At 36.4% G+C, this 27,644-nt stretch overlaps 1 protein-coding gene across 2 annotated transcripts in view; it reads right to left on the reverse strand.

Moving 5' to 3' along the window:
- Positions 1 to 1,765: 1,765 nt before the first annotated feature.
- tpd52l2b (tpd52 like 2b) overlaps positions 1,766 to 27,644 on the reverse strand; it is a 29,317-nt gene continuing 3,438 nt past the window's right edge. The window contains exons 2-7 of one of the 2 annotated variants that reach the window (XM_062427510.1): positions 26,426 to 26,583; positions 25,236 to 25,384; positions 15,466 to 15,513; positions 10,320 to 10,421; positions 4,787 to 4,835; positions 1,766 to 3,353 (exon numbers count right to left, since the gene is read on the reverse strand). In XM_062427510.1, coding sequence (XP_062283494.1) covers positions 3,276 to 3,353; positions 4,787 to 4,835; positions 10,320 to 10,421; positions 15,466 to 15,513; positions 25,236 to 25,384; positions 26,426 to 26,583 — 584 coding nt within the window. In that variant the 3' untranslated portion in view covers positions 1,766 to 3,275. Of the gene's footprint in view, positions 3,360 to 4,786; positions 4,836 to 10,319; positions 10,422 to 15,465; positions 15,514 to 25,235; positions 25,385 to 26,425; positions 26,584 to 27,644 lie in introns of both variants that reach the window. The other variant, XM_062427508.1, reaches the window with a different exon arrangement.

A 27,644-nucleotide genomic window follows, 5' to 3' on the forward strand; every position in this document is an offset into this window, starting at 1 on the left:
GCAAATTAATTGAAAATGACAATAAATCTTCTTAAAAGTCCACCTCTCCCAACAGAAGAAAAGCCAAAAAAAACAAAACAATAAATCACCTAACAGTAATATATTAACTACCAAAAAACAAACAAAAAAAGAACATAAACTTCATTTATGACACACTGACAACAGTGTTGAAGCAGTCTGATGATGTTGAAGTTGGGGTTTTATAAGCTTTTATCATATTTGTTCATATTAGCCCAACTGTTAAGAGCTATTCTGGTTTTTTTAATGGCCACAGTGGTTTAAATATTCTGCTCTCGTGCAGATCTACAAGCAGTTTAAACCTTTGTAAGTTTGGTTTAAGTGTGTATATTGATATATGTACCCTTTTATAAATGCCTCGATAAGCGACTGTACATGGCTGACTTTTTTTTTTTTTTGACACATTGCACCGAGGTCGAGCCAGGACGCAAGAGAAGAGCAGCATTTAGGGGGGGAAATATTGTGTAGTTTATATAAAGGGTAAAAAAAAAAAGAAAAAAAAAAAGATATTTGGCAACATTCACACTGCCTTAAAATTAAAAAAAGGGGGAAAAAAGTACTATAACTCAAAGTTGAGCAACATTTTTAGACAACTTTGGCAATCGTTCCCCAGAGCAGTGACAACATCTGGTAGCAGTTCACATATTTGACCACCAGAGGCAGTGTCGCCCCCCTTTTTTTCTCAGTTAATATTAGTGCCAGACAAGCAGAAACACACAAATAAAAAAAGAAAACTAGAATACAACTTCTTTCTTCTTTTTTCTTATATGTTCAGGAGAAAAAGTGGCGGTGCTACACAACTTCTCAGGTGTGTGTATGTGTGTGTGTGTGTGTGTGGGGGGGGGGGGGCGTCACAGTTTCTGAGGCTGTTTTTAGTGTGTAAGAGCTTCTAGTTTTAAATACCGTCTGTGTGTGTGTGTGTGTGTGCACAGCGGTTATAATAGCAACAGTGATCTTCTGTTAAGTTTGGCCTCATGCAGCGTGCGTGTGTGTGTGTGTGTGTGTGTGTGTGTGTGTGTGTGTGTGTGTGTGGTGTCGCTAGGGTAAGAAGCTATTAGTGTGTGTTAACAGGAGTGCTCCTGTGTGTATTAAAGGATGTGGCTGGCAGTTTTCTATGTTTTTCTTAACGTTAACTTATCTCATGTGAAGACAAACTAACAATGAACTGATCTATTAACTGATCTACTGTATGAATGTGTGTGAGTGTGTGTGTGCATCTTAAGCCTGATGTATCTTATTCTTCTGTGTTGTGTGACTTCGGTCATGTTAGTTTGTTTAGAAACGGCTCCAAAAGCTAATAATCGGTCATGATTTCAGTCTCTTTAGAGTAGTTCTGTGTAAGGCAGACGACACTGAGCATGTGCAGAAACGCAGCCTTACACAGAACTACTCTAAAGAGACTGAAAACATGACCTCTTATTAGCTTTTTGGAGCCGTTTCTACACAAATGAACGTGACCAAACTGCACTGTGTGACATGTTAATTCATTATAAAGAGTTTGTGACATCTACGACACAGAGGAATAAGAGATATCACACTTTGGATACACACACTTGTTAGTAGATCAGATCATTGGTGATTTGGATCCAATAATTATGAGATTTGTTGGCAAAAAGAAAAACACATAATAAGGAGTTTATGCTATGGCAGCGAGTTTTGTGGCTCATCAGACTGTATCTATTTATCTTATCTTATACTAACCCCCTCCCTCCTTCCTTCCTTCAATCAAACCGGTCTGTACACCCTGCTAAATAATAACAACAGGTGAACCATTATTTAAAGTGAGTAAGGCCGATAAGAGAAGCGTTTTGACATTCACCAGGTAGTGTACACAGCAAAGCATCGTCTCACATTGACTTCTGTGTGTGTGTGTGTGTGTGTGTATGTGTGTGTTAACAAACAAAAAGGAGCTGTAGTCAAACCAGCGTTAAAGAAAGAAAAGGAAACACTCAAACTGGTTTCAGGACATTTTAAATCAAACATGCCTCTAAGTTTGTCAGACGAAACCAGTTCAGCTGTGTTCCCTTCTTCTTCTTCTTCTCTTTCTCCTTCTTTCTCGCTGTGGTCTGCAGCTCTTTAATGAGTCAACTTTCAATAACATAACACACACATTTTAAACGGATGAACTCATATCTGTGAAACTGACCCATAGAGTTTCTTTACACCCATTTTTTAAAGTTTGTTTAACCTCCCCCTTTACATTTTTTGTTAGTTTTTTCTTATTTTTTTAACCCTCCAACCTGATTACTACCACTCGGCAGCATCTGTGACAATATATTTAATTCATATATATTTATACATATTGATAAAAGTTATGTAAAAACATTATGCAAAGCAGTGTAAATAGTTTATAATACAAAAATGGGTTTAAGGTCATTTTCTTGTTTTTACATCCGGTTTTTTTTATTTTTAGGGGCGTGTTACACGAGACCTCGGTCATCTTTGCATGGTCGGTGTAAGGTGGTGGGGGGGGGGGGGGGGGTAACAACTGAGATGAGATATGCACATGCATGTAGCAGTAGTAGGTCTAAGGAAAGGGGGGGATGAGATGTACTAGATCCTGCCCCTCCTCTTCCTCCTCCTCCCCAAAATTAAACGTCTAACCTGCGAGTGTAGCCTGCGTTCACACCCGCAGAGCTGTGGTGTAAAAGTTGAACAAAAAGAAGAAAGGTGGAGGTGGAGGGGGAGGGGGAGGGGGGGAGGTGGCATGTGCTCACAGTGTGGATGCATGATTTAAAGCAGCTGATAAGAGTCGGAGAAACAAGAGGCGACAGGAAAAGCAGGTTTTAAGTAGCGTTTAAACTGCTTTATCCTCCCTCGCACCTTCAGCCTGCAGATATCCTGATTTCCTTAAACATTAAATTCACAGCAGGGTGGGGGGGTTTTTTAGGTGCTGAAAGAGTAACCTGCTTTAAAACAGGGAAAAAAGGCGTTTTAAGAGTGTCAGCGTGTTCAGACTGAAGAGGAGGAGGAGGAAGGTGTGTAAATGATTCATGATTCAAGGTTTAGACATCAGCAGAACATTGAGGCAGAAGAGGAGCAGCACCTCAACTCATCACGAACCCCTCTTCCCTCTCTCCTCTCTCACCTCCACCTCTATCTGACAAGAGGGGGGCAAGTGAGTGAGGTTTTGGGGTCAAAGGTGAGGATTGACTCCGCAGGTGTGAGGTGGTAACAGTACAGTCTCAGGTTGTGAGGAAGGTGGCAGCGAAGAGGAGGAGGAGGAGAAAGAAGAGGTGGAGGGTGGTGGGGTGCGTTCAGAAAGGCGGGTTCTCCTGAGTCGGGGTCGTGTCGGTGGGGGAGCTGACGTCACCATTCCCTTTGGTACCCACAACCTTATACTAGAAAGAAAGGGAGAGAGGGGGGGGGAGAGAGAGAGAGAGAGAGAGAGAGATGAGAGAGAGAGAGAGAGAGAGAGAGAGGAGAGTGAGAGAGAGGGGGGGGAGGGGAGGATGGGGGGGGGGGGGGGGAGAGAGAGAGAGGGAGAGAGTGTGAGAAAGGGAGGAGAGGAGAGAGAGAGAGAGAGAGAGAGAGAGAGAGAGAGAGAGAGAGAGAGAAGGAGGGAGAGGGAGAGGGGGAGGAGAGGGGGGGAGAGGGGGGGATAGACAGAGGGATAGAGAGAGAGAAAGAGAGAGGGAGGGAGGAAGAGAGAAAAACATTAATGATTAACACTCATCACAGTTTCCTGTAGATTTTTTTCTCTTCTTTTTCACTGAGACGGAAAATAACAACAAATAAAGTTTATTTTAGTTTATTGTACCATAAAAACTAACATTATTATAGCATCTATTTTATATTATTATTATACATTATATTATATAGCATTATTCTCCTCACTACATTTTCTGGTAAACGTATAAATCTATAAATAAAACATATCTAGAAGAATATAAATGTGAGCCTCTACAGCTGTCTGATGAAGATCATGTGATACGATAAAACAGCTCATCAGTTACTAAATAGATAAGTGTGTGTGTGTGTGTGTGTGTGTGTGTGTGTGTGTGTGTGTGTGTGTGTGTGTGTGTGTGTGTGTGTGTGTGTGTGCGTTATTAATGCAGCTCTTCAGTGTGGTGACCCACTTCAGTTGATTTATGTTTTTAAGTTGACAGGAAGATAATTCACTGAAATGTTCCTGTTACATCCTTTAAAGTCATTATATAATTCAATACATAATAAAATCCTTTGTATATAAATAGCCTATGTCATTTTGATATTGATGATGTTGTAGTAATTTATCATTTTATCATCTGATTTGTTGAAACAGGAAAAGCCCAAACACTTTCAGCTCAGTGAATTTCACAATAAAATCATGAATCAAGATTTAAGATCTATAGTCAGCATATTCATCCTTTGTTTTTATTTAATTTTTTCTTTATTATTGATATTTAATCTTACTCAACGATTGTCAATATTTATTATATATATTATTATTTTAAGTTTTATTTATGTCATCGTTTTCCTCTGATGTCTGCGGTGAGGCAATGTTTGTTATTCTGTTTTAAACTCAATTTTAAATATATATAAATATAATTCTCAGTGTTGTATTCAGTGGAATAATCTTAAAGCAGGATAACATGAGTCATTAAACGCTGAGTCAGCTCCTCACAGGGACTCAAACAATGAAACTGACAGTGGAAACATTGATTTTGTTGGTGTTTTTTTTATGATGACACTGACAGAGAAGCTGTATTTATTTATTTATTTATTTATTTATTCGTTTGCTTAACGAGGATCTGGGGCATCATGGCCGACCGCTGCCTCAGCTCACCTTCAGGTTCCCCATTTTATCCTCAAATGACTTGAAGGTCGCCGAGTTCCTGCAGAGAAGAGACTCAATGTTACATTCACAAAAAACTACTAAAAACATTCATATAACATTAATATAACCTGTTAAATTAAAAGCTTGGTTGATTATAGATTGCTGTTTATACTAGAAAACAACTAATAAAACCATAAATATCATAAAAAAACAGGCATTAAAAAAGTTTCAGAACTGTATATTTATGTTTTTACACTCAAATTTACAATTAAAAGTATTTATCAGCTTATAAAATAAGTAAATACGTCTAATACTGACACAATATGTTGCTCAGAGTGTAAAAATGTTAGAAATGAATGATAAAAACAACCAGAAGACAACAGAAAGTTACAGTAAGTTCAGTATTTCACATCAGAACAGCAGATTTTAGACACATCACGAGCAAAAAATCAATCAAATAAACCAACAAAAAGTTCATTTCATGCCGTCACATAATGAATAAAAGCTTTCAACATGTCTCACAAAGTGTTTGAATAGCTCATGATTAAGATCAGTTAGCTGGTTGATCTATTGAGCGCACATACTATAAAGATAATTATTATATTTTAAATGTCAAAAGAAAGAAAAATAAACCTTCATCGCTCCAAAAATATGAATGTTTTAAATATTTTCTCCACTTATTTTATTTAATCTCTATTTAAAAGATGTCGAAGTCAATAAAGCAGCGTTTATAATAACCTCATAAAATAAATAAAAATAAAAGCAGAGGTAAAGAGTCGTCGTTCAGAGACAGTGATGATGATGATGAAGGTGATGAAGGTCTGAGTGTTACTTTACCTCATGGCCGGCATACTTATCGAGTGGCGGATCGAATAGTTGCTACTTTGTGAGCATTAAAAAGAGGAGAGAAGAAGAAGAAGTGCACGTGTTATAAAGCAAGCAGCGAGCAGTAACGCGTGCACACACACACACAGAGTCACACACACACACACACACACAAACACAGAGTAACACACACACACACACACACACACATACACACACACACCAGCTGATCAATGGTTATTAGTTAGCTCTTAACACATCATCAGGTCATTTCTCATTCACTACAGTTAAACGTCTATAATAATAATAATAATCTAATATAATTACTTTTCTCTTTTTTTTCTTCTTTTACATAAATAATAAAATTTGAGAGGAAAACAAACTTGGTAACGTTTTATTTTATGGATCCAGTTTAGTTTCCTATAAATAAACAACTGTCATTAAAAGTGCTCATTCACTTTGATTTATTTATTTTATTCATGCCTTTATTCACTTATTTGTTTATTTATTTATTCATGTTTGTGTTGTTTTTCCTGTTTTGTGCACTGTTGGCTTATCAGTCTAAATTTTGTTGAGTTACTTGGTAAAAGCTTTTTTTATTATTATAATTAATATTATTGATGAAAACTTTTTCTTCACTTACTCTGTATCCATCCTTTTCTTTCTGCACAATTAAAATAAATTAAATAAAAGTCTTTAAACAGACTTTAAATCAATGAAGTAAACACACAGAGTTTATCTACAGGTTAGCAGAGCTGCAACTAATGATTATTTTATTTATTGATTATTGCCTTTAATCATTTCTTAAGAAGTCTGGTGATGTTTAATCTGCAGTTAAATAGACCAATAGTCCAAAATGATAAACTTTACCGTCATATATGACACAGAAAAGCCTCACATGCAACTTTTAAGAAGCCGCAACCAACACATTTTAGTATTTTTTCCTTTAAAATAATGACTCAAATTATTCTATTATCTAAACAACTAATTCCTGCAGCTCTACAGGTAATCATATAATCACTAAATATAATAATTCAACATTAAAAAGAGAAATAAATCTTCCAATAATTAACAATTTGTGAATGTTGGGGTTTTAAATAAAGCAGCAAAACATTTAAAGCAAATTATTAAACTCAACAAAACTAAATAAACTCAAATATCCTGAATTTTTTTACCAATAACACATATTTTCAGATGATATAATCTACTGTAATTACATTTTAAAGGAGATTTTATAGATGATATTTATATTTAAATGAAAGGATCCATAAAATAAAGTGTTACCACAGTCCATCTTCACTCTAAACTGGACTTTAAAGATAATTAATGATGTTATAATGAAGCTAAAAACAAATATAAACACTCCTAAAGCACAGTATCAGAAAACTTAACTCAAATATCTAAATGAAAGGGAATTAAGGGAATAAAATAAGAGGATGCAATCAGAGGGTTTATAAAGCAGAAAGTATCAATCATAATAAAAACAGCAGCAGAGTTAAACTTAATATTTAACTTTATTCTTTATCACATCATATCGGGGCCGCTCGGACGCGTTAGTCTTACCTAAAGGAATTAGAGAAAGGAAGAGCTCTGCACATCAAACCAAGGCAGCGTTAAAGAAAAAAGGAAAAAACAAAAAGAGAAGAGTGTGAATAAAAAAGCAGCAGCAGAATCATCAGGGAGGAGAAACAGCTGAGATTAGTGTTGAATGTGAAACCAGCAGCACCAGTAAGACCAGTATATATATGATTAAATCTGATTAAAAGGTTAATTAACTGATTGATTCTTCATGTTTCTGGTTATTTATCAAGGTGAGATTTTACTTCCTACAGATACTAAAGTGTAATTATGTATAGATGATGCTTTTTTGAGGGACTTTATTATTACGAACAGTGAAGAAATGACTGGAAATGAGACAAAACTGATAAAACTAGGTGAAGTTACAGTCTGAAGTCATGAGTCCAAACATCTAAACTAGCTTCAATGCACCAATTAATACTTTCAAATATTCAAATTACAACGTTTTACAATCACAACCTGCATAAGAAAATATATTTGAGAGCAAATAAAGAGACAAAAACAAGAATTAAACTGTAGTTCAGCTTCAGAGGAAAACGTGCAGCATGCAGGACGAACGAGACAGGAACATAAAGAAAGAGGAAACTGCTAAAAGATTAAAAAAAACTGCTGAGACATGATTTCAATGAGATGTAACATATGAGAGTCTAACACACACGTTTCCACACACACACGAAGAGTAAATGGAAACAGTCGTGTAATTCAGTGATGAGACGAGTTGATGAGATGTTAAGACGATGAATCTATTTTATTATTCTACATCTAAAAATGACGTTTCACCTTAAATCACACCTGATGAACTGAACATTTATCAGTTTAACTAAAAGAAAGAGATTCTTGTGAAGTTGTTTTTCACAGTTTGAAGCAACATGAACACAGATGTGATTTCAGGGTGAGAAGTTTTCTGTATTTGAGGTCTTAACAGGTCCGTTAGATGCTGATTAGATACTTGATCTGAACTCGAGTCAGTCCAGCCGGGTTTAAATCAGGCGGGGAGTTCTGGTCCTCTGAAATGAGGCCAACGCTGAAGTAACTTAAAACTGCATTCTATCAAAAGGCCACCAGGGGGCGACCGTTTTGGTGTCAAAAGGACTTCCGTCTCTATACAAGTCAATGGAGAATTCACCAACTTCTCACTTGATTTCTAACCTCAGTAAACGTTTTCAAAATGTGTTTATGGTCTCAATCGCTAGTTTAAAGCCTTCTTCAATGCAGTATGATGTTCATTTGGGACATTTTGGCCTCCCTGATTTTATATTCGACGATAAAGCAGGGTATGCATTAGGGCGTGGCTACGTCGTGATTGACAGGTTGATTGGTTCACAGGTTCAGGATGGCGCCTCATGCTCCTCCTGATGCCCATATAAGTAGAATCTGTGTTTTTATTTTACCCAGCATGCACCGGAAATGTTCAAGATGGCGCTGCTCAGATCCGATACTATTGGCCTCCGAGCAGCAGTCCACAAACCAATGGGTGACGTCACGGATGTTACGTCCATTTTATATACAGTCTATGATTTAAATCATGTTCAGTTTTATTTATATAGAACCAAATTACAACTAAAGTTATCTCATGGCACTTTTCACATACAGCAGGTCTTGATTGTACTTTTTAATTGAAGTTAAAGAGACACAACATGAGCAGCATGTGGTGACAGCAACAAGAAAAAATTCCCCTTTAATGGGAAGAAACCTGGAGCAGAATGGGACTCTAGGATGGAGACTATTGACCTACTGGGTTAAAGGAGAAATAAAGAATCGGTCTGAACCATGTGAGGATCCAAATGGACTCTCCCATAACTCCATCAATCATCCTGCTGCCAGTGTTGTGTTTTCTCTGCATGTATGACTGAGTTTAATTATTCTTCAGAGACCCGTGTGACTCTCTTTAAAGTTTACTTTAATCCAGATTAAGATTCCCCTCATGTTAGTTCATAATTGGATCAAAACATTTGGACCTGTGAAGACCTCTGATCTACGTCTACAGGAGTGGTTCAACGTATAAAACATCAGAGTTAAAACTAATAATCACTTCTCACTATTGATTAACCTACCAGTTATTTCCTCAATAAATAAGTTTATCATTTGGTCCAAAGAATGTTGGTGAATATCTTTCTTTAGTCCAACAGTACCAAAAATATTCTGTTAGTATCAGAGAAATAAAACAAACCAAGTGGACGTTTTTTGGCTTTTTCGCTCAAGTTTTTACAGTTCATAAATTAAATCATCTGCTACTTCTGACACACATCAGATGTTGACGACTTTTACATGACGGGATTTCTTTGACAATGAAATGGAAACAAATGAAATCCTGTTGAACCAAACCGAGTTTCTGCCTCTAAAAATGTTAATAAACAAACAAACAAATATGTTCTGCAGGTTTTCTACAACACTACAGGTCGAGGTTAGAAGACGAGACAGAAAGAAGAAGAAGAAGAAACTAATTCAGAGCTACAAGGAAAAATGAGCAGTGGATGAATATTAAACTGATGATAAGTTTGTTTACGTTCACATTTTCCCCTTCAGGGCTGCAACTAATTATTATTTTCATTATCAGTCAATATGTGAATTATTTACTTGATTTATCATTCGGTCTATAAAATATTAAACAGAAAAAACCGAAAAATGCCTGTTATTATTTCATGAAGCTCAAAATAACAACGATAAATAGAAGTAAAAGTAAATGTTATAAAAGCATAGACTTCTGTTTGAGGAAATATCTCAAAAACTGATGCTTGGAAATTTGTGGCACCTCAATATAAAGCTATTAATATATTAATATATATAAAAGTCAAGTCAATAAAACATCTTGAAATTACCTGTTTTGTCTAATTTACTCTGATGGAAGTTTAACATATGCAGCAAAATCTTACATTTTAGTGCATTTATGAGCGTTAAACCATCAAATATTTGCAATTTTTTCTTAAAATTCCCTCAATTATTTAAAAAGCTGTTAAATGTGAGTTCTGTGCAGCTCTGAACACTTTTTCTAAGTCTCCCTGCTTCTTCCTGATGTCCCAGAATAAAAAATAAATGTGTTGTATGATCTCCCGGTTTGTGTTTCAGCACCGTCCACTCGGCTCATTTGTCCTTGTAGCTTCGCCAGAGCGTCGGCCATTTTGGCTCTGCTGCTTCCTACCTCATGTCGCCCAGTCTCCTGGTGATGGCCGACCCCACTGTGGTGAGAGCTGCACTGGTCTTCTGTCCCGCCTGGCTGAGAGTCTCCTGAGTCTTTTTGTATCTGTAGAGGAGGAGGAAAAAGAAAAAGAGAGGATGGATGAATGGATGGATGGAGGGAGAGAGAGGAAAGGTGGAGGAAGCAGGAGAATGGAAAGAGAACAATGGAGAAAAGAAGATGGGAGGACAGATGGTTGGAAAGGAATGAAAAGGGAGATGTGGGATGAGGAAAAGAAGAGGCGAAGAAAGAAAGAAAAAAGGAAAAAAGGAAAGGAAATGATAAACAGGGACAAAGCAGAAAGAAGCAGATAGATGGGAGGATGGAGAAGGAGAGGAGGAGAAAAAAGAGAGAAATAAATTAGATTATTTGACCACAAGCAACAAACAGTGATTTAATGTGAGTTACTGTTCAGCTTTCACTCAGAAATACAGTCAGACGTTAAAGGAATGAGGGACGACAAATACCAAAGAGGTGGTTATCCAAAAAAAGAGGGAGAAAAAAAGAAGAAAAACAGCCACCAGCCTCCTTTTTTCCTTCATTTGTTTGTTTTTTACAGCGTTTTTGTGACAGTTAATATTAATTTTACACACAGAGAGTCTGAAAAGAAGAATTAGTTTCATGTTAGCATCACAGGAAACGTCCCAGAGAGCAAAGAAGAGGACGAGGAGGAGGAGAGGAAAACATCAGCAGGTCCCACTGCAGCTGAGGAGAGTGTGTGCGTGTATGTCTGTCTGTCTGTCTGTCTGTGTGTGTGTGTGTCTGTCTGTCTGTCTGTGTGTGTGTGTCTGTGTGTGTTTGTGTGTGTGTGTGTGTGTGTGTGTGTGTGTGTGTGTGTGTGTGTGTGTGTGTGTGTGTGTACACTTCAGTGCAACAGTAGAAGGCTCATGATGGTAAAATCAATAACACACAGAGACCTCGTCCATTAGGGTGCGGCAATATATCGATATTCACTATATGAATATTTTAATGAATGAATGTATGCTCACGTTTATACAGTCTCTCCTCACTGGCAGTATTAGTCTAACCAGGGCGGGAAATGTACTTTTTAAAATGTGAACATCTACCATTCACTGATAGATAACTAACTAACTTCACCAATCACTCGATAGCAAATCAATCTTTACTGTGTGGCTGAAATCTACCAGCTGCTTGTATAGTTTACCATCATTTGGGTGGTGATTGGTGCTAATTTCCCTCCCTGTGTGAAGCTCTCTGATGTTTTTTTAAAAAAAGGGATTAAAGTCATGATGTTAGGAGACAGAAGAAAGGAAGTCAAAACCTTGCACACGTTCATATATCTAACAAACTGCAGAGCAAAGAGTGTGAATGTCAGATTGTTAGTTTTAGAAAGATAAAAACTATTTTCATCCCTCATTTATGTCCCACTCATGTTAATCTTTCAGCACAATATTGTTATTTCCTGCTAAATTAAACTGCTCTCCAAATAATCTTCATAGAAACTAATCTCAGACTAATTTCTAATAAACTGAATCACTATAAAACATTCAGCTTTAATGTGATAACAGACAGGAAACAGCTTGAAGAGAAGGTCGACGCTATTGTTTATTAAAACGGATGAAATAATCCACCTGGGATGAAAACATTTTTTTATAAAGGACATTTTGTCTCACTGTGTTGTTCGACTGAGGCGACCGGACCTGAAGACAGAGTTTCAGTGTCTCGGTCTCAGCGGCAGCTTGAATAATGCAGGAGCTGCTCTGTGTGTACCAGGCTGGGTGTGGCCGACCGCAGTTTGCTCAGCTCGAGTCGTTAACCTTCAACTGAGCTGCTGCCAAGTATGATAAAAACCTAGAAACTCCCCGTGTGGGTATTCACATCTAAAAATGTAGAATCATATTTAAACATCTAGCTCTAAATCATATCAATACTTTAAAGAGACCCAACATGAGTGTTTCTGAAGCTTACTTTACTCTAAGCAAACAATCTGCCTTTTAAATTAAGTTGCACTCTTAATACAGTAATTACGGCAGCCCGATCAAATACAAACGAGTGCCTTTAGGCTACCGTAATTACTGTAGTAGCTGCACAACTAAAGATTTTTAAAATTTAGTTGATTTGGGTCATTTTTCTTTCCATATTTGTGCTTCTACTGTGTGTCAGTAGGCTACAGAGTTAAATTGTCTCTTTAATCATCTGTTTTATTTGTTTTATTTTGAAAATCGACAGGATGCTCTATAAACATGGGCAGTCTGAATAAAAGGAATTATTAAAGCTGGGGGGACTATTTTAATGTTCATATGGACATGTGACTATTATTTTGAGACAGATTTATAAAATGTATAGACTTCAAATCTCAAGTTTAAATACATAAACGTGTCAGGAAATACAACTATTGCATAATCCAAACAGTTAAATAGCTGCCTGGCTCATTCCTGTCTTTATGTTAAAGCTATCTGCCTCCCATCAGAGTGGTTTCGACCTTCTCTACACTCTCACAAAGGAAGTCAACGAGGATATTTTCCAAAATGTTTAATTATCCTTTTAGGAAAGTGGATAAATGGGAAGTCAGTCCATCAACAGGAAACCACTCGAGTAACCGGATGAACAAAGTGTTTTCTAATATATGAAAAAATACACACACACACAGAAAAATCCATCAAACAGCAACCGACAGCTGGAAATAAACACACACACACAGAGAGAGAGACACACAGCGGGTAAAAGCCAACATCCTGATCAGCTGAGCCACTAAAACACACAGCAGATGGTTCACAGAGGCTCAGCAAATACAAGTTTGGACATAAGCTGGTGTGATGATGAGTAGCAGCGCACACACACACACACACACACACAGAGAATTTATGCCGATTCATCAGCGTACATTCCTAAAAATCTGAAGCATCTGGAGGATCCAGACGGTAAATAAGAATCACTGATACAGAAACGATTATCAGAGTTTCCAGCAGCGAGTTTCAGAGTGAACTACAATATGTAATGTACAAAATAAACTTTAGAACATTTATTTATACATAATATTTACCTGGAATTTATAGGGTCAAATTGTAATATTTTAGTTAAAAACGTTCAAAAATTGACTAAAATGACTTTGCAGGCTATAACTGTATAATTGTTAACATTAATAATTAATTGTGAATATAAAACATTGTAATAATAAAACATAGTGAAAGATTATTTAACGATTAAATCCATCAAACCTAATGTTAGCTAATTAAATCTGCTCTTTTCTTCTTTCTTCCCTCCATCTCTCACCATGTCTGTCACCAACGATCAGCTGCACTGACAATGTAACCATGAAAGTTTAAAGAAGGTTGTTTACTTGTTCATTTTTTGTAGGGATGCACTGATTGTGAAATCCTGGGCTGATTTTTAAAATAAGATAACCGATATATACCAATTTATTTATTTATATTTTTGATGATGATGTTATGTTTTGTTGTTATTTATTCCCCTGAGAAACACAGAAATCATTGAATTGTTCTAAAGTAATTCAGCCCATCATTACATTATCTTTGAATGAGCACAAATTCATGAAACACTTTTTTCTTAAAAAAAAATAAAAATAAAACTGCTTCAAAATCCCTTTGTCTTGCTACACAATTAGGTATTTAATAAAAATAATTATTTGTACTTCCATAACAACTGTTGCTACTACTGTCTGAGTCTGATCACAAATAACTAGAACAGCAAATTGTATCGTAGTTACCGACGTTAGCCAACAAGGGGAATATCTGCTAGGGATGTCCCGATCCGATATTTGGATCGGATCGGCCGCCGATATTAGCAAAAAAATGCATATCAATATCGGATCGGCCTGCACGGGAAAATCCCGATCCGGACTCCCGATCCAGTTTGTTTTCAAAACTCCGGTCCGTGTTTTCCAGCGCACCGATGTCCATTCCAGTTTTTTTCAGCTTTTCCCCCCAAATCCGGTCCGCGTTTTTCAGCACACCTAGCGACCTGTCCAGCATCCCACTATTTATTTTCTACTCAGCTTTTTTGTGTGTTTTGCTTTTTTCATACAGTTTACAATATTGTTTGCACTGATGGCTTTTTAAGCCTTGGTTTACACTCTTCTTGTTCAAGAGCAGAGCATTGATGCCAATTCAGTTTGTGTGGTTAATTGACTATTTATTATTTTGTCTATTTTGTGTTTATTTAACCCTGTTAAGAATAAACAGGTCAGCTTCTTATTACCAACCATTGTGGATTATTCAAACTAACCCAATTAAGTTGGCTAGTTGTTCTTAAGAGTAAAACCCTTTTCAACATGAGTATAACAACAAAATAAGTAAATATCTTTAATCTTTAATACATGCTTGGATCGGCCGGTATCGGTATCGGCCGATGCTAAAAGCTACAATATCGGTATCGGATCGGAAGTGCAAAAAGCTGGATCGGGACATCCCTAATATCTGCCAATACATCCCTACTTTTGTGTACTATTTAAAACAGAAAACACACATTTTATATATATTATATAGTGATATTTACTTTTTTTCTCCTCCCTTTAGTTTCTTTACTGGAAATGACAAATACCACCAAAAGCGACTTAACCAGAAACTCCCTGTTGGTCTCTGCAGCCAGCTGCTACTTCATTTATGTTTATGGAGTGAAATAAGGACATTTTTTTTTAGAGATAAACTTCTAATTTTACATAAATGAATCAGCTGTTTCTCCTCCGTGACGCACTTTCAACATGAATAAGGCAGCCGACAAAAGTTCAGCTCAAAACAGCACAATTTCCTGTGTCCATCGTTTCAAAATAAAAAAGTCATTTGCAAAGCGGAGAAAATGAATGTAGCAGAAACGCTGTTATCTACTGATTAGTAACAAACATGCTGATAGTTAACCCCTTTAAAAGAAATGTTCTATAGTTAGTATAAACTGAGAAAACTGAAGGAGCTAACAGACCTTTTACTGTAAAACCCTCTCCATCACCACAGCAACAAGCCAAAACCTCAACACAGTCAAAAACTCCCCCAAAAAACAAAACTTATCTCATCTATAAAAAACAAAACTTATCTCATCTATAAAAAAACAAAACTTATCTCATCTATATAAAACAAAACTTATCTCATCTATAAAAAACAAAACAAGAACACAAAAGAGAAAGGGGTCAACTCACGCTTCAGAGTGGGTAATGTCATCCAAAGTGGCTGAGGCAGACAGATATCTGAAGACACAACAGCAGGATAATGACACAGTCACATTAGAGCTCAGTAGAGTCACAGTAGAGCTCAGTAGTCACATTAGAGCTCAGTAGAGTCACAGTAGAGCTCAGTAGTCATAGTAGAGCTCAGTAGAGTCACATTACCCTTCAGTAGAGTCACATTAGAGCTCAGTAGTCACAGTAGAGCTCAGTAGTCATAGTAGAGCTCAGTAGAGTCACAGTAGAGATCAGTAGTCATAGTAGAGCTCAGTAGAGTCACATTACAGTTCAGTATAGTCACATTAGAGCTCAGTAGAGTCACATTACAGTTCAGTAGAGTCACAGTAGAGATCAGTAGTCATAGTAAGGCTCAGTAGAGTCACATTACAGTTCAGTAGAGTCACATTAGAGCTCAGTAGTCACAGTAGAGATCAGTAGTCATAGTAAGGCTCAGTAGAGTCACATTACAGTTCAATAGAGCTCAGTAGTTACAGTAGAGCTCAGTAGTCTCAGTAGAGCTCAGTAGAGTCACATTACAGTTCAGTAGAGTCACATTAGAGCTCAGTAGTCATAGTAGAGCTCAGTAGAGTCACATTACAGTTCAGTAGAGTCACAGTAGAGCTCAGTAGTCACACAGTAGAGTCACAGTATTACTCATTCTTAAACATCAAACTTCCAAACATTACTTTACTGACTGAATTTAAAAGGTTTTGATGGACTTGTTGTTGGATTTTAAAGGTTTTAACATTTAAGCTGATGTAGTTGTAAAGGTAAACAGGTGAGATGAGTGTTAACAAAATAAAACGACATAATGTAAAACCACAGGCGTCATGTGACCAATGTGTCTATTTTCCTTATAAATAAGTGATCTCAATGTGTGTTTGGGGAGTGACACTGATTAGATACTGAACTACCTCTCACTACATAAATATATCTGTGTTTGTTGATAACATATCGATTTCCGTGCAGCTCAATTTCAACAAAGCACTACAAGGAACTCTGTGTGTGTGTGTGTGTGTGTGTGTGTGTGTGTGTGTGTGTGTGTGTGTGTGTGTGTGTGTGTGTCTTGACTTCAGTGTGTGATAAAGAGCAACCGGTCGATGCAGTTCAATAGTTCAGGAGGCTGTGAGGTCACTAAAGACTGTTAGTGGGAAAAACGATGATGAAGGCTGAAGCTCAAGTGGAGGAAAATAAAAAATAAATACTGACTCTCAAACACAATAAAACAGGTTAATGAATCAAACAGCAGATGAAGTGCAGCTTATTTGTGATTAGAAACAAAGCAAAGCTCTCTCACACACACAGACCTTCAAACACAGACCTGCCTATACATTATCTAGAAAAAAGAGAGGAAGTGTGTCACATCCCTCTATTGTAGGTTTTCTTTCATCCACCAGAGAAAGTGTTTAAAGCCTGATGGTCATAAGACTCGAAACCCTGAACATCATGAATCAACATATCCAACAGTGTAAAGTCTCCTTCCTGTCAATAAAGAGGTTTTTTTTCCCTTTGTATTGCGGCTTTATTGTGATGTTTAAGCTTCAAGAAATACAAGAAACATGCTGCTAATTTTATTTCCATGTCTATTCGGATCATCAGCTAGTAAGTGTGCAGACTATTTTATTACAAACTAGTGCAACACTGGGATGATTGTATACGCGTGTGTGTGTGTGTGTTTGTGTATTTATCGCTTATCTATTTTTTTATATTCAGGCACGGCTTCTGTCTGCAATCATGAAGCTACAGTTTCAGATATGACTAAAAATATCCTGATTTTAGTTGAGCTTCATCTCCTTTAAAAATGGTTTGTCTATTCTTGCCTTTTCTCCTACGCTGAAATGGTTTTTAATCATCAAATTGTTGTTTATTTCTTCTCTTTGAACATGTAATTATTGTATGATTTGGGTATTTTTTGCTGCCTTGTGAAGCACATTTGTAAAAGTTCATTAGTATTTCATGCTGTAAATCTGAGGCACACAGGCAGTCATGCATTTTTACAGATTTGATTAGGATCGACATGCAATAAACTAAGTAGATAAAAATACTACAAACAAATATATATAATAAAGTAAGCCTATGTGTGAGGGTGTAAGGGGCGACGGCTCTGCTGCACACAAGGCCGTTCTCTATATGCGGACACAATGCAGCTTACTGTACAGCACAGTGACTTCATACATACCAGCATCTGTTAGCTCACACACTCAACGTCACTGTTAAACCTGCGGCATCTGTGTGTAGAAGCATTTCTCGTGTCTCTGCCTTCTTTTGTAAAAGTACCGTATTTATTATATTAAGTGTTTATAATGCACCTTGAAATGTGGAACAATCTCCAAAAAGGCCTTAAAATTCAAAAGCCTTATCTCAGAGCTTGTTTTATTTGATTTCATATGGTTTTAACTTCACTGTATCTTAAGTGTTTAACTGTATTTATTCATTGTTTTATTTTATTTATTTTCTTGTACTTATTAATATTGTTTTGTGCTGTTGTTGCTGTTAATGTTTCTTGACACCATTGTAAATGAAGAATCCTCCTCAATGGTCTTTACAGGTAAAATAAAAAGGTTAATAATAATAATAATAATAATATTATAATAATATAAAGAAGCACCACACACACACACCAAAATTTTGCTTAAAAATGTGGGGAAAAAGTAAGTGAGCAAGATTAAGCTACAAGTGTTGTTAGTAGATGGATTAAAAGCAAGCAGATATGAAATATATAAAAAGAATCAGAAATATGATCTAATGTCTAAATTTGGGATGAATTTAATGAAACTCTCTTCATGGCGACCACTCTGAGAGTCTCTGTACGTCCGACATATTCATAATTCATAACCCATTTCTTTCTTTGTTTAGTTCTCTCTCTCTTCCTTTTTCCCTTTCTGTGGACACGTGTCATGTGACTTAGCAAAACAGCGTATCTTTCCCCTTCCTCCATCTCTCTTTCACATTCCTTTCCTCTCCTCCCACTTGTTCCTGCAGCAGCGAGTCTGAGCCGCCCGTCTGGTCGCCAGGCACGACCGGAGCGCATGCCTGAGTGTGTGTGTGTGTGTGTGTGTGTGTGTGTGTATATATATATATATATGTGTGTACATGTGTGTGTGTGTGTGTGTATATGGATATATGTGTGTGTGTTTGTTGTGTTGTATTATTGTGTGTATATGTGTGTTATTGTGTGTGAGTGCGTGCGTGAGGTTAAGAGATAGAAAGAAACACGACTGCTTTTCCGGTCCCTGCATGTCTAAGCAAATGTGTGAGCGTGTGTACATAAGTGTGTGTGTGTGTGTGTGTATGTGCACATGCCCATAAGGGTTAGAGATAGAAAGAAACACTCCTGCTTTTCCTGTTCCTGCATTTCTAAGCAAGCGCGCGTGTGTGTGTGTGTGTGTGTGAGATAAGTCACAATTACTCTTTCTGCATTTGGTCGAACGCAGAACTGGAAACTGAGACTGATGAGTGTAAGAAATATGCGTGTGTGTGTTTATTTCTGTGTGAGGAAGTGGAACAAACAACCAAGACTAGTGCACCTGCCACTGTGTGTGTGTGTGTGTGTGTGTGTGTGTGTGTGTGTGTGTGTGTGTGTGTGTGTGTGTGTGTGTGTGTGTGTGTGTGTGTGTGTGTGTGTGTGTGTGTGTGTGTGTGTGTGTGTGTGTATGAGTCAGTAGACGGCAGCAGCTTCGGCAGCAGCAGCAGCAGCAGCGTCGTCGTCGTCACCCTGTCAGGTTAGACTAACTAGCTGAGTGAGTTTTGCCAATCCAGTTCATTTCAGACGCAGCCGAATGGAAAATTCCATCAGCTTCAGACCTCACAGCAGCAGCCTGACGGAAACAGGCACAAAACTCACTCTTTTTACCATTTTTGGGGGGTTTTTTTTCTTTTGCCGCCTACAAAGAATAACTCAAATTCTTTCAGCAGCTACAGAAACATCTTAAAAAATGTCCACCTCAAACTTTAACAACTCATTTTTTTCCTTTTTGTTCGTTTTTGACATCTTTGCAAATCTTTAGAATTGAAATTAAAGTGACTAATAAAGTGACTTCCCTTTCTGTTTGTGGTTGTGAAGCTAATTTGTTTTGTGTACTTGTATGCAAAGATGTGATTCGCTCATGTGTGACCTGCTGGGTGATTTTATCTCACTGAGACTCAACCAGTATGAAGAAAACCTCCCAAATGATAAATAGAAAGCTCCAGTTTACCAGTGTGATTGTGTTTTCAGACTAAATGCAAACAGCCCAAAATATGTTACTGTACATTAGCTGTAAGCTGGCTGTGTTTGTGTTCATTGATGACAGAAAAAAATATCTTTAATAGAAGTCCTGCAATAGATGATAAGTCGCTACTAGCCCTGTCACGATAAATACTTTCGTTGGACGATATATTGCCATAAAAATAATCACGATAAATGATATTATTGTCATTTTATGAACAGGATGAATAATTATTTAGTCATAAATGCATGCATTTGTAGAGCTTTTACTTAGCTGTGCAGGAAATTGATGAATCGTAAAGAAAAAAAGTTAGGAGAAGAAAATGAGGGAAGAATACACCTGTCACGATAACTACTTTTATTGGACGATATATTGTCTCAGAAATAATCGGCATAAACGATATTATTGTCATTTAAAGATAATGTCATACCCCTGATATAATGATGATGTAATAGTATAATAAAGCAAGGGGTGGGATTAGAGAGTAGGTGCTACTCTTCAGTCATTATGGTTGGGGACAGAGTTATTTACCTTTAATTCTTCTGCAGTCTCCAATCAGGACGAACACAGTAAGGAATGGAGGACACTACTCACTTAGCTGCTAATGTGAAGTGTGGCAATACCGATGTCAAAAAAGTAATATTAGTTGGGTAATTTAAATATATTTGATAGCAGAATTTCTCTACTTTAAGAAAAATAAAAGCGCCACTAAAAAGCTTTTCTGTTGTAGGGTTGCAATTAATGATTGACTATTTTCATTATCGATTAATCTGTTGGTCATTTTCTCAATTAACTGATCTATAAAAATCAAATGGTGCAACCTCAACACTTCAACAGTCCACAGCCAAAAGATATTTAGTTTACCATCACATTTGACTAAAGAAACCAGAAAATATTCACATTTAAGAAGCTAGAACAAGAGAAATTTAATAGTTTTGCCTCTACAAATGTTCTCTCTATAAACGAATCGTTGCAACTCTATTTCTTACAGTATTATGTAAAATAGATACAAGCGTCACTGTGCTGAAGTTACAGCTTCATTTACTGCTCATATCTGGGATCATCTGAACTCTGCAGGTTATTACGTCATTACTCTGTTTTTCCTGTTGTGAGCAGATTGATTTCATTTATCCAATCTGTCCTCAGGCTGAAATCATTATATGTTCAGGAAACTATTACCAGCATTACCAGAGTGTGGCTTTAATGGTTTTTAACATACAAATGTAAAGTCACACCAGAACAGACCAGTTTTTATTGATGTAAACCTGCTAAAAAAGCCTCCAGATGAACTAAACTAGCTGTGTTATATCATGCTAAATGTTGTGTTATATTAAACAATACAACAAAGACTTGAGTTGTTTTTTTAAAGCAACTTCAAAATGCAGAATCAGACAGCAGTGTTCATTTTTCAGCGTGTCTATTGTTAATAAAAGCAGGGAGGAAGTGTCTGAATAAGCTAAAAATATGGAAGTGTTGATTTGGAAAGGAAGTAAAGAGACAGAGAGAGAGAGAGAGAAGAGGACGTGTGTCATCATCTCTGGGCGCAGGAAGAGAGAGAAAGAGACACCTGACCTCCGAGAGAGGAAGTAAAAACCAGATAAATGACACAAACTGACGACTGAAGAGAGAAATGTAGAAACTTTCAGAGGAAGGATATGAACAGAGGAATTTAAAAAGAAGAGAAACTACTGAAACATCTGCACCTAAACTTCCTCCTTATTATCAGTCATTAAAAAGGTGAGTAAAAGGTCACAGACGATCAGATTCAGGTGAGTTAGTTTTGTGAGTCAGACTGAAGCCGTAAAGAAACACAAACACACCAAATCTCACCTCAGTGCTACAAGTCTGAACATATATACGACAGAAAGGATCCAAAATTATACTGAAATCTGTTCCTGAGGCAGAAAAGCTCCTAAAATAGTTCAAATATATTTTTATTTTAATTGTTTTGATGTTATTCTACTTTATTATTATTCTTTTTTTTTTCTTCTTACTGGTTTTATTGATGTTTCTTTTTGTTTTTTTAATCTTTACTAACCTAGTTTTTACTCTTAACTATTAATACACTTTTACTCTTATTATATCTTATTATTTATTTTTCTCTTATTTTAGATTTTTATTATAAATCCTAAATCTTTTTTTAAACATTTTATCACTATTTTTTTCTTACTTACTTTAGGTTTTATAATAATTCCTAAATATCTTTTTTTTTTTTTTTTCATTCTTATTTTCTACTATTTATTTTAATTTAATATGTTTTATTATAAATCCTAATTTATTTTATTTATATGTATTTATTTTACATTTTTATCATGCTTATTTTCTCTCATTTATAAATCCTAAATATTTTATTTGTACATTATCATTCTTATTTTCACTTTATTTTATTTTGCATTTTTACTATAAACCCTAATTTTTTTAATTAATGTATTAATTTATTACACTTTTATCCCTCTTATTTGGTCCGAATTGTTTCTTTGTAATTTGTTCCTTGTCTTTATGTTGCAGCTGTGAAGCACTTTGAACGACATTAAGCTGAACGAAAGCTGCTAAATAATAAAGTTTGATTGATTGCAAAACACTTTCCAACATGATACCAAACCCATCATCTATCAAAATGAATCATATGTTATCGCAGTTAGCAGATATACAGCTAAACTGTAAACTGTTGTGACAGTTGTGCAGCTGCTTCACATCTGGAATAGAAACCCATCAATCTCCACCAGCTGTGTTCAGCGTCTCTCCTTCAACACAAGACTACAGACCGCTACCAGACACCCAGTTAAACACCGAGGGTTGAAATGTAAGTGTTTCTCAAACATGGTTAGAAGGTGAGAGGAGGGAGAGAGAGATATGGATGCAGAGAGAGAGAGTGAAAGAGAAAGAGAGGGGAAAAGTCAGAGCGTGAGAGAAGCAAACAGAGCAGGAAGACCAGACGTTCAGCGGCCAGCGGAGCAGCAAACAGAGCGTGGACTCACAGATCCGAACTGGTAACTCTTTCACTCCACTCGCCCAGTTTCTCAGAGGTTTTCACATAGCTAGAAACAGAGACATGAGGGTGTTACGCTGTAGAGGAGGGTTTCAGTGAGGACTCAAAAAGAAGGCAGACGGGCCCACATCTCTTACTAATGGAAAAAGGAAGTTCTCTCTCTCTCTCTCTTTGGCTCTTATTAGTAAAAGGTTGATATAAATGCAGGAATGTCAGAGATTCATGTAAAACACATTCAACCAAAGTCACACCGAGAGGAAAATCTGATTATTCAGCAAGAAATTAGTACAAATCAAAGCTCACTTATTCAATAAATCGCAAAATTTAGAGTTTCACATTTAAAGGATGATTCAGCAAAGACGGCACACTGCTGATATTAATGGAATAAATAACTTAAAATATAAAATCTGATCTGATCATTTAAGGATTTATATTCTCTCCTTTGTGTGTCTGACTTACTGGAAAAATACTTTCCTTACATACTTACATTTAAAGCTTTTAAATGCCAATAAATACTCTGATAATATCATATTATATTTTAAAGATGCTTGAATACTCAATATTTAGATGAGTAAGCTCATGTCTGATAAAGTTAAGTATATAAAGTGTTATATATATATAGTCTATATAGTGTCATATCACTCTTAATAACGTTTTCATTTTGCCAAAATGTGAATATTCTGTTCATGTATACACTGATATGTACAGCTGCTTTTAAAACTATAAGATATTGATGAATTGCTCATCTTGCCAACCTTTATTTGTCACTGACTCTTATACTGTTGGTGACAAAGTGGACAGATTATATCTACTCATAATCTTATTTATGAGTGATATATTTAAGAATTCTGATCATTTATTAAGTAATATTCATTTAATCGAATGAGTCAGAGTCAATATTATTCAAGAGTCAGGAGTCAAAGCTGTTAAAGTCAAAACAAATCAATGAGATCAGACTTTATATATTAGATCAAATGTGACTCAAATTCTGAGAGTTTTTAATCACCATCGAATTAAATATAAATAATACAGAACTACACAGTTGTTAATCCAAATAAGACGACTAAAAATGTCAAAAACAGATCAAAGTGACAGATATAAACTCCTGTGGATGGAAACACGCTGCCGTCTTCATAATTAAAAAAAGTTGCAATTAATTCAATTTACTGAGCAGTTTGTTGTGAGCTCATCAGGACTAAAACTACCTTTTCTTTCCCTCTCTGTGTGAACACCTCCAGCTCCAACTGAGGTTATTATCTTCTCAATCAATCCCGTCTAATCACACGTTGATGTTAGAGTCAATGTGACGACTCTGCACCTTCACCTCTGATAAACTCTCTGTCTCTGTTTTATCTCTCTCTTTTTTTTTTTTTTAAAGCTTTAACAATCTCTCCATATGATGCAAACCTCTGCAGAAAATAATCTAAAAGACTTCCTGGCCCCTCGATGCGTCACCACAGGATGAGTCATTATTCGACTGGTTCTTCTAGATAACGTTGTTTCTGTCAGAGAAACGTCTACAGGCGTCGCCGAGTCAACGGTCATCCTCGTTTACTCTGCTCAAAGTCGACAGGGAGTAACGTTTTGTTTGTTCAAATGTATTTTAGAGGGTCGAATCTGACTCGGCTGCTTCCAAAACTGAACTAAAAGAGTTAAATCCTTGTTTCTTATTATTCCATCTTGCTAAAATATCTTATGTAGGCATTAAGGTTGATTCTCTTTAACCCTTTACATTCTGACTCATAATTAGTCTCTACACCATGATTAATACATGTTTGATTAATCTAATGGAGAAAAAAACATTCAATATCACTATTTTATGTTCCAGGAGAACATTTTAGATTAAATTATGAATACAACAATGTGTTTGAATGCTGATTTTTGAATTTTCTTAATAAATACAAGTCAACATTTGTACATTTGCATATATAGAAGTGTGTATCAGCTGCACAAAAATAAAAATATTAAGCATTTTATTTTGATTTTTGTATATTTTGTGTCACATTGGGGAACACTACAGATCAAATAAATGTGTATATGATGTTTTTACAGCTCTCAAATGTAAAAATGGGTCATACAATAAAGTATGTTAGGGTTAAATGGTGTTTTCAGACATGCGTTTTTATATATATATATCTGTATTTTCTTGTCCTTGTATTGTAATTGTACTTTTTATAGTATGTCTTATGTTTATGTTATTGATATGGACTTACAGATAAGTCTGAAATAAAGTTTTATTCTTCTAATAGTCCAGTTGAATTGGATTCCTTTTTTTGCAATTAGTTTGGGTATTAATGCTTTTCTCTATCGCCTAAAGTGAAATATACGACTGTACTGGATCATTAAACTTGAGCAACTCGACTGAAGAACCAAAATCTAGTGAAACAGAAGTGAAGCAGGAGGTTGTGTGTGACATTTGAGAACAAATTATGACGATTAAGCCTAAAAATTAGGACTCTTATCAAGGACTGATCTCCTCAAACCGTTGTTCCAGTGTATCTCTGTGTCATTTGTTCATCAGTGTGTTTAATAAAGTGATGAATACATACGCATTGGAGGTCTGTACGTCTTGCCAGCTCTTGGTGATGTTCTGCCTGAGTTCGTTGAGCGGGCTGAGGCCGAGCTTCCTCTTCAGCTCGGCAGCGTGTCTCTCTTTGGCCGACAAAACCTGACGCAGGGTGTTGATCTCCTCCTCCACCTGAAACACACATATAAAGAGTTCAGTCTGAGGTTTACCTGTTTACTCATGTTTTAAATCTACTTCCTTATTATTATTATATACCATCCTCTTTACTCTCAGTCATGTCTGCAAACATCGTCACTCTTGCTCAATTTCTTTTCTTAACGTTTCCTTCTTATACGATCCATCAATTTCCAGCACGACTAATTAAAAACATCAAAAACTCACGCATTTCTGTATTTATGTGGCTTTTACCCCCAAAAATGACTGTTTTCCAATGCACAGGACATTATAAAAACATTTTAAAATCCAAGATGCAACCTCTTAAACTCCTTTTCTCAACATGCACGACACATCAAGTTGTAAAGTTGTGTAAAAGTTCAACCGACAACAACAACAACAAAAAAAGAACAACATTGTAACAACAATCAGTGATGGTAAAATTAAATAAATAAAAAAAGTTATGCAGCACATCTGGAATAAGAAAGCAGGTGCTGGACCAAATAACACAATCTGTAACACTGCAGCTCCCAATGCAGGTGTAATTTAATAGGATATTAACAGGAGATAAAGACTCTTTAACACCCTGTCAGGAGCATGATTGGTTAAGGTGGTGGTTCAGTTGTATGTGTGCCTTAAATTGGTAGAATTGAAGCTTGTGGTAAGTTTATACTTTGATAAAAATGATAAAAATCAGTTTAGAAACTAGTATGTGATATTAATGACCAGAGAAAACAAGAATGTATCACTTCTCTTTATTAAATAAAACATTCAATTGTTTTTTTACCATTATGACAATTTTTATACCTTAATAGGGGCAACGTATCCTAGTGGAGATACAACTCATAAAATCCTAAATATATTTAAAATGTTTTACTTTAGGTGCAAATGAGATAACTATTAATATCATTTTATATTTCTGCCTGTTTACAGGTTAAATAATAGGATATATTATATTATACCTGCATTGGGAGCTGCAGTGTTGGATTGCATGAAACAAGAAAATGTATTTCTCCAGATTAGTGACACCATGTTTCAGATGATTGGGACTTTCTTTACCTTCATAAGTTCGGTGCGGAGCTCCTCAGCCTCTTCCTCCGTCAGACCCGGTGGAAGAGGGTTAACCGAGTTCCCTACCGCTCCCTCCACCGGCACTTCGGCCAGGCTGTCCGAATGATCCACGCCGAGACCCTTGTTGGGAGAGTTCAGGTTGATATCTGTAAGGAAAGGAAGGAAGGAGGGAGTGAATTAGAGAGGCAGGATATACAATGCAACACTTTAGTGGAGGTGAAGTGTTAAAAGCCTCTCAGTATCTATTTCACACACACACACTTAAAGCGAGACAAGGAAGAGGGGCTATTGTTGCCAGTGGGAGACATCCGACAGGAAGAGAAAGTGGTAATTAGCCGAGTCAGAAGTCTGACTGCACCCTGAGAGAGTAACTCGATATCCCTTCATCTGAGATAAACGACATATTTCACTTTCTGAAAACAGGAACACAAAATGTGATAGAATATAAAAACACATTCAGAGCTGAGGATTTGTTTTTTACGGCTCGAGTAAACTTTAAATTTACCAAGAGGTTGTTTATAAAAGAAAGAAAGACTGAAATTGGTATTGTCAGCATTTCAGAAGGGAACAGTGCATCATATTGCGTCACTCAACCTGAAGATTATCATCGTTTTTGGCAGCTGCTCAAGCTCGGGCACAGACTGAGACAACATTGAGGGAGAGAAAGACCAACTAGAGCCCGCTGCCTTAAACGTTGGGGGCGTAAAAATAGACATTATGACATTCTAGTCGAACATCGGAGCAACGTTTACTCAGCGGGCGAAGCTATTATCAAAGCTAAAGGAGCTAACAATAACACAGCACGCCCACTTCAGTGCCAGAGAACAGCCGGTGTATCAGAGCGTGGGATTCAATCTGAGGAGCGGAGTTACTCAAGTTCACTTTAAGCTTCTTGTAGTTAAATCTTCATGTTTGTTAAAGCATGAAAAAAAGCTCTGACTGCTCCGCTATTCCCTAATTCACTGAGCTGTAAACAAGTCTGTACAACACAACAAACACAGCAGACAGCCTTCTGTATTTATGACTAAGTAGGACGAACAAGAGACCATGATCAGTATTATAATATATACAGTTACAGTGCATTATTTTATAATTGTTTTATTTTTCATTTTGAAGGTGAAGCTTGAAGCAGTAGCTAAACTACTTAAACATATACATTTTCATTATTAGTTAAATCATAGATTTATATTTATTTTATTATTGTTTT

Source organism: Scomber scombrus, chromosome 10, assembly GCF_963691925.1.
Source record: "Scomber scombrus chromosome 10, fScoSco1.1, whole genome shotgun sequence".
NCBI classification, from domain to species: Eukaryota; Metazoa; Chordata; class Actinopteri; order Scombriformes; family Scombridae; genus Scomber; species Scomber scombrus.